Below are 6,999 nucleotides of genomic sequence, written 5' to 3' on the forward strand. Positions count from 1 at the left end.
TCTCTGTGCAGCTACGTGCCAAAAAAGAACAAGGCCGTAAATTTGCTTTCGACGGTTCACTACTCGAAAAATTGTGAAGGAGAAGCAATGAAACCGGAGGCGCTTATTCGTTCGTTCAGCGATTGAAGCATTCTTCGGAAGACCAATCAATCGTCCAATAAATGTTCTGGCTACACAAAACAGCGGCGCCGATACACTTACCAATAAACGAGACTGCCGACTTTGTTTACAAGGAGGCGATAAGTTGCGTCGTAAAACTCGTTACTTTTGTTCAATGTGCACAATGCCAGTTTGTCAACAACATTCAAAAGTCGCATACACGTGTTTTTCTTGCATTCAGAACCCAATTCCAAAATAAAACCCATTGGAATCCTATGTTTCATACTTCACACCATATTCATACATAGAAAATAAAGAGAAAAAAATACGAAACAAAAATGCGTACTTTTTTACCAATCAAAAAATTCTAGGTCACTTTTTCATCTCTTCAGCTAGTTGAGGATATGCTCAACACAAATGGAAAGGTAAGAATATGAAAATATGTGACTGGCAGGGAAAAAAACAGCTCAGAAAACACTATTAAAAACCGTATATTCCCATATAAACACATGTAAATGCATAGGGGTCTGGCCAGACACCATCCGCTGGTTCGCGTGATTCGAAACATCCGCTGGTACGAGGGTTAAGGAGTAATATATAAAAAATAAGCATTTTCTTTATATATTATGTTTTATTGTAATATCATTCAACATTGAGATTGCAAACTGCTTTTTTGCATAACAATACTGGAAAAGATCTTGTTTTTGATAGTATTAAAATATGCTTTTCAAACCTGAGAAAAATTAAGAAATATTTTTTTATCCTATAAAAAAAATCAGATAAGAATTTTAAAGCCAAAACCTTTCTGCTTTCATTCATTCTCTAATTTTGATAGTTTCCTCTTTACATTAGATCTCTTTTTGAGTTTCTGGTTCTCTTGATAGGCGAATTGCCTCATCCGGAGTCGAATATAATAATATAAAGCGTAGGAAAATAACTCAGAAACCTGCTTCTTGCATGGAAAAGTAAATGAATAATTCTCCAAAACTTCATCAAGTGTGAGATCAAACACATCAATGCTCAAGGCGTGTGTCGCAAAGCATTCTTCAACGAAATGAATCAACTTGAAGAAGTGTACATTTGGATGAATCAATCCTCCTTTTGTTTTCATGTCAACTAGTTGTGCTACTGAATTGTAATTATTGTACTTCGTAAGTGCATCGGTACACACAGCACATTCATTATATTGTCTCTTTTTAAAATTTGCTTACAAAGATAACCTGAAATATAAACTGGTATTAGAAACTATTGGATAATGAAGAAATATTTCAAGTTCAATTTGTAGCCAAATTGGAAGCCAAACAGGACTATTATTCACATATTTGGACGATCACATGTCATTGACACTAAACAATGCGAGACGATACAAGAAGCTATGTAGACTAGCACTTTTGTGTTTTTCACATAAAACTAAAAACTAATGATCCTTTATTAAATATGATTGTTAGTATAATTAATCCACCTACATATTGTTTATTATTTTGTGACAAAAAAGCTGCAATTAGGTAATTAAATCAAAAAGAAAAAACCTGTAACATAATAAATAATGCAGTCTAAAATGGGAGATAGAGAAGCATCGTGTTCGATAACTTGTTCGACTTCCCAATCTTTTTCTAGCATAATTTTGTCTAGTATTGATTTCAAAACCCGTAAAGTTTTCGTACTTTTAGACTCAGTTTTCTTGTAAAGGTTTTTAATGTCAGCAACGGTTATTACGAATTCAAATTTTTCTTCAGTAACGGTGCAATTTCCGTGAGCAGGTGGTTTTAATGCACTATATACAGAGAGCAATCTATATAGCTCAAGAAAAGTAGGACAGGTGGTGTGCTCATTGCTTCCAGCTGCTTGTCGAACCGTACCAAAGAATTTCTTTTTGTTGTGGTAAATAATAGTGTTAATTATAAGTACAAGCATATAAATACCATAAAAATACAAATGATTACCTCTAAATTGTCTTGATTGACTTCTCCAGTTAGTAAATACTTGAAATTGTACTCGTCAGTTAGGTAATGACATAAATCCATCGTAGAAGTAAGAGTTAACCTCAATCCATGTGCTGTTTCTTTGGTCAGAAATTCATCCGCGTGAATAAGGCCTTTCAATTGATTATTTTCCCATTCATTAAGCCACTCTAGTGACTCTTTTATAATCTGTATAATGAAATAGGAAATATGATTAAGAATAAGAAAATAAAGCAATGCATGACAATGTACCTTAAAGTCCCTTCCACTTGGAGTAAAACCTTCATTAAACTGTTTCGATTTAATGCATCGAAAAGATCATTCATTCGTTTGCAAAAAGCTATTGTTTCTTCACAACCTTTAAATTTTGCAAATTTGCGAGATAAATAAAATTCCAAACCAATTTAAACAGAATTGCTTAAAATCTGTCTGAATAACATAAATATTCAGAAGAAAGCGATAAACACTTTATTCACGCCGAAAGTATTAAAAAATAGGTTCTTATCTGAATTGCAAGGAGAACACGCATTTTTGCTGTATTGTCCAACTGTACGTGCCTTTTGGTCAATTTAGGACATACCCGGACATTCCCAATTCGTTGACTGTCTACATTATATAGTTCTTCAAAATAATTCCACTGAATATAATCCTTTTCGGAATGTATCTAAAATCAATAAATATATAAACAAACTTTTTTCATGAAGACAGATACACATAATGAGAAATCTGTAACATAAAATAGTAAGGGTAATTACTCGTAGTTTTCCTTTATTATACCGTCTGTTGCGAACATTTTTAATTAAATGTGGGGTGTCAGAGAAGAAAAACACTTGTCTTTCATCATCAAGTGGATGAGAGAACCAGCTTTTTGTGAATTCAAGTTTCGCTTGAACGCCTAACGTTTTTTACATCTTTCGGTTAGTGCTAGCACCATCCCCAATTATTCCGTGTATAAGTGCCCCTGCTTTTTCTAATAGGCATATAGCTTTTAGCATTATCTTTGCTAATTCTTCCCCCGCAAAAGGATTTTTTTAAGCAAAAGTTGCTATAGGCTGTGAATAATTTTCGGTTAGGGACTGGTACATTATGACAAGGCCATGTGTTGCTAAATTATCAGCGCTTATGTCGGTTTCTTTTCTGCTATCTCCATAATCAGTTATCCCTTGGTACGTTAAGTTTCGAGATAAAACAGAAATTGCTCTTCTTAGATTTATCTCGTCTGCACATATGATGCCATTCCTAAAATTTCAAAGAAATTTTCATCGAAACCACAACCACTTGCCATTAGACTAAAGTAGTCACGGACAGTTTTCGAACATGGTAAGGGAAGAATTTCATTTTTTCTTAGGAATTCGTAATACGAAGGGGATCGAATATTCATTAGAGTACAGAGCATTATCCATTGCTCAGAATATCTATGGCCCTTCGGATTTTCCGCTTTAGCAGCAGCCACAATCTCCTTAATGGTAAGTATCTGCTTCTTTGAGACATTAAATTCAGCGCACTTTTTATCCAAAGTCTCGTCGCGAATTTGAGCAATTTCCTCTTTTTGTTTCACGAGGCAGTCACTTATTACTTTTAATCTAAATTTAAGGCGGTTCGCCAGACGCCGTCGATAATTTAATTTTTTTCTCAGAGCATTCAATTTATATTGCTGAGTAGGATAGTGTGTGGGTAACAATACTTTGGCCTTAGTTCTCTTTTTCAGCCTCTTTTCTTTTTGAAGCAATGAATTTTTTAATTTTTGACAAACATTACACCTTAAGGTGTTTTTACTTAAAAGTTCACAAGAATTGTGACGCCACAGTTCTGAGCCCGAAGTGTTTTTAAATGCAACATTTGCTGGTATTAAGAAAATATTCGTTGAGGTAAAGCCTTTACATACACGCATATTCTGGAAATTTTTCAGAATTTCTGATATGTTTTCAATATCATGTAAAACTTTTGGAAGACATGTCCCTTCTACGTTTATTGGAATACAATGCGCTTCGTATTGTACTCTTCTGTCGGCACTGACAATGACACTTTTCTGAAATACGTGCCTTGAAATTCCATTTTCTATTATATTTACTGGAAGTGTAAATATATGTTCTCGTTCTTTTCCATTGAAAGTTTCACACACAATCCACGGTTTTATCAAACTTATGCAGTAATGTTTGTCAGTTATATCTTCACCCACTATAAACAGAAAATTTACGCAAAAGCATATACGTAATATTAGGTTAATTGAGATTATTAATAATCTCAATTAGAATGAACTAAGAACTTACATTCGATGTTGAATTTAAAAGTAAGTGAGCTGTTAAACGTTGCTGTAAATGATGTTGCGAACATTGTTTCTTGGGAAACTAGGTTGTCCCTTGCTGAATGAGTCTCATTGTTAGATTCTGTCACGTTTGAACCACAAGTCTCATTTCTAGTTTTCGCGTACGTTAACTCAAGTCTCAATTCCCATTTTTACATAAGTAAGATCAGGTTCTAAAAATAAGACAAAAAAATTGAAGATACATATTAAATAAAATAATTAAAATAGAACTAAAATAGTCTAATTACCATGTGGGTTTATATGAGATTCTTCATGCAGGTTATCACTTATCGAACGATTAATGCATTTAGACTGATTTGCAGATCGTGTTACCGAAAGTTTGTCCTTGGACGAAATTGAGTAGGAATCCTCTGTTATCACATCTGCAGTCTTATTATTCTCGTAATTTAAATCTCTACTTGTAGCTGTCTTTGTCCCATCAGTATTAACTCCCGTATTTACATAACTAAGATCAGATTCTAAAAATAAGACAAAAAAATTAAAGATAAATTTTAAACAAAATTAATAAAATTGGAGTAGAATGGTCTAGTGTTCATGTGGTTTCAAATAAGAACACTTAAGCAGGTTACCATTTCTTGAACGAACAATGTATTCAGACTGATTCGCAGGTTTTGTCACCAGAAATTCGTTCTTTAACGAAATTAAATACGAACACTCTGTTATCACATCTGCAGTCTTATTATTTTCGCATTTTAAATCCATACTTGTTGTTATCTTTGGCCTATAAGTCTTAATTCGCGTTTTTACAAAAGTAAGATCAGGTTCTAAAAATAAGCAACTTTTACTTTTAGAGATGCAATGTTCAATTGAAATAGTTACATTTTCAGTTTTAAAAAAATATTCTCAACCAAAAAGAAATCACAAATTGTCAGTAAATTAGTTCAAGTTTCAACTGGAATACTTAGATTAATAAACAAAAATTAATTTGCAACAAAACCGTTCATTTTGCAACCAACGAGATGAAGGTTCAATTCAAATGTTGAGACTTCAAGGAAAATAAATCATTTTCAACAGGAGTTTAACTTTAGAGAAAAAATTAAATTTTGATTTCTAAAAAAAATGAATTAATGAAAAACGCATTTTTGACATAATTCTTAAACATAAAGGTTACAGGAGATTTGAAGAAAAATAGGGGCAACATGGGACTGACGGTGATGTCTCTGAAATAAATATAATTAAGGTAAAATTCTATTAATAAAATTCGAGGAAAACACCCGAATTATCATGTAGTTTCAGGTTGAAATACTGTAGGTCATCATTGGTTGAATTTAAATTATTCTCTTTGTCGCACTGATTAATAATCTCAGAATGATAAGTAAATCTTGTATGTACGGAAGATTTAACTAGTCTTGCCTTCTTTAACGGAACCTGAATAAATTAAAATTAATTAAGTTTTACTATTTTTTCTTAGTATTTATTCGAGAAAAAAACTCCTATGAATATTAATGTTTTACCCTCGCAATAACAGCTCCATTGGAGTCTTTGCCAATATACTCACGTATAATGCAATGGTCTTGCAAATGTTTTTCGCAAATAGCCTGAGAGGATTTGAGTTTTCGATTTCCCGGAATCTTGTCTTCCCATTTCTTGCGCAGTTCGTCATCCTTCGGAACCATAAATTCTTGACATTTTGTGTTTTTTGTTTTGTTAAAAACTAATTTTTTATCTGTATATTGCAATTGTCCATTTTTATTAGAAATTTATACGTCATAAGTTTGAAACTTAATTATTTGGTAGAAGATTCATTTATTTTGCTCAAAATTCATCGTTTTGGTTGAAAATTCATTTTCTTGATTTTTTTCTCATTGTCTTTTTATTAAAAATGCAATTTGGTATTTTTTATGCTAAAAATTAGTTTTTACTCTGAAAACTGCAACTTGTCTATTCTTGATTCGAAATTGATCGTTTATAAGTTGAAAATTCAACTATTTGGTAGTAAATTCATGGAATTTGTTAAAAATTCGTCTTTTTGGTAAGAAAATTAATCTTCTTTGTTGCAAATTAATTATATATTTCGACTTTAAATCTTAGGATTTCAAAGTGTTTCATATTGCATTCAAATCAATTGAAAGTGAGTTTCAAATAATAACTGATCCTCTTCATGACTTTCTTACCTAAAAACCAGCTGATGTATACAATGTGAAAATTATTTCGAAACTATATATAAAAAAAATAAATCACGATTTTTAAACACTTAAAACCCCTAATTGGATAGTTTTTCTTTGTTATTTCAAACTTGAAAAATTCACTTGAAGAAATAAAGTGAAGTCAAAATTCAAAAATTTGAAATTGCGGACGTAAATATCCACCATTTAAAATTTTCGAATGTTGACTTTAAATGTTAATTCAGCGACCATAAAAACCCGTAAGTACCGAGATTGATCCAAATTGAGCCATTTTTGATAAAAATTTAAAAAGTGAGCGCATTTTAAACATTTTTGAGACAACTTTCATTCAAGATTCAAACATTCCCTGTACGGATATATATAGTATATTCTCATCACAACTTTCGTCTTTTAATTTTTTGTGTCTCTCGTGTGTGTGCTTTCAAAAAAATTAATTGTTTTATGCATAAAAAACTGTAGCCAGCGAGCGACCATCCGAGCGTATGCA

The 6,999-nt window shown here is 32.0% G+C and overlaps 1 protein-coding gene across 1 annotated transcript; it reads right to left on the reverse strand.

Annotated features, from left to right (window-relative positions):
- Positions 1-1,065: 1,065 nt before the first annotated feature.
- On the reverse strand, positions 1,066-2,013 carry LOC117169731. Its single transcript, XM_033356235.1, has 2 exons — positions 1,629-2,013; positions 1,066-1,319 (listed from the first exon to the last, which is right to left on the reverse strand). The coding sequence occupies exons 1-2, from the start codon at positions 2,011-2,013 to the stop codon at positions 1,225-1,227; spliced, it is 480 nt and encodes a 159-aa protein (XP_033212126.1). The 3' UTR covers positions 1,066-1,224.
- Between the last annotated feature and the right edge of the window lie 4,986 nt (positions 2,014-6,999).

Source organism: Belonocnema kinseyi, chromosome 3 (assembly GCF_010883055.1).
Source record: "Belonocnema kinseyi isolate 2016_QV_RU_SX_M_011 chromosome 3, B_treatae_v1, whole genome shotgun sequence".
In the NCBI taxonomy this organism is placed as follows: domain Eukaryota; kingdom Metazoa; phylum Arthropoda; class Insecta; order Hymenoptera; family Cynipidae; genus Belonocnema; species Belonocnema kinseyi.

Excerpts from the sequence above, each read along its gene's own strand:
- LOC117169731 (XM_033356235.1), bottom strand. The coding sequence starts at position 2,013 with ATGCTTGTACTTATAATTAACACTATTATTTACCACAACAAAAAGAAA. Across the intron at positions 1,320-1,628 it reads CATTATTTATTATGTTACAG|GTTATCTTTGTAAGCAAATT; the intron begins GTTTTTTCTTTT and ends TTTATATTTCAG.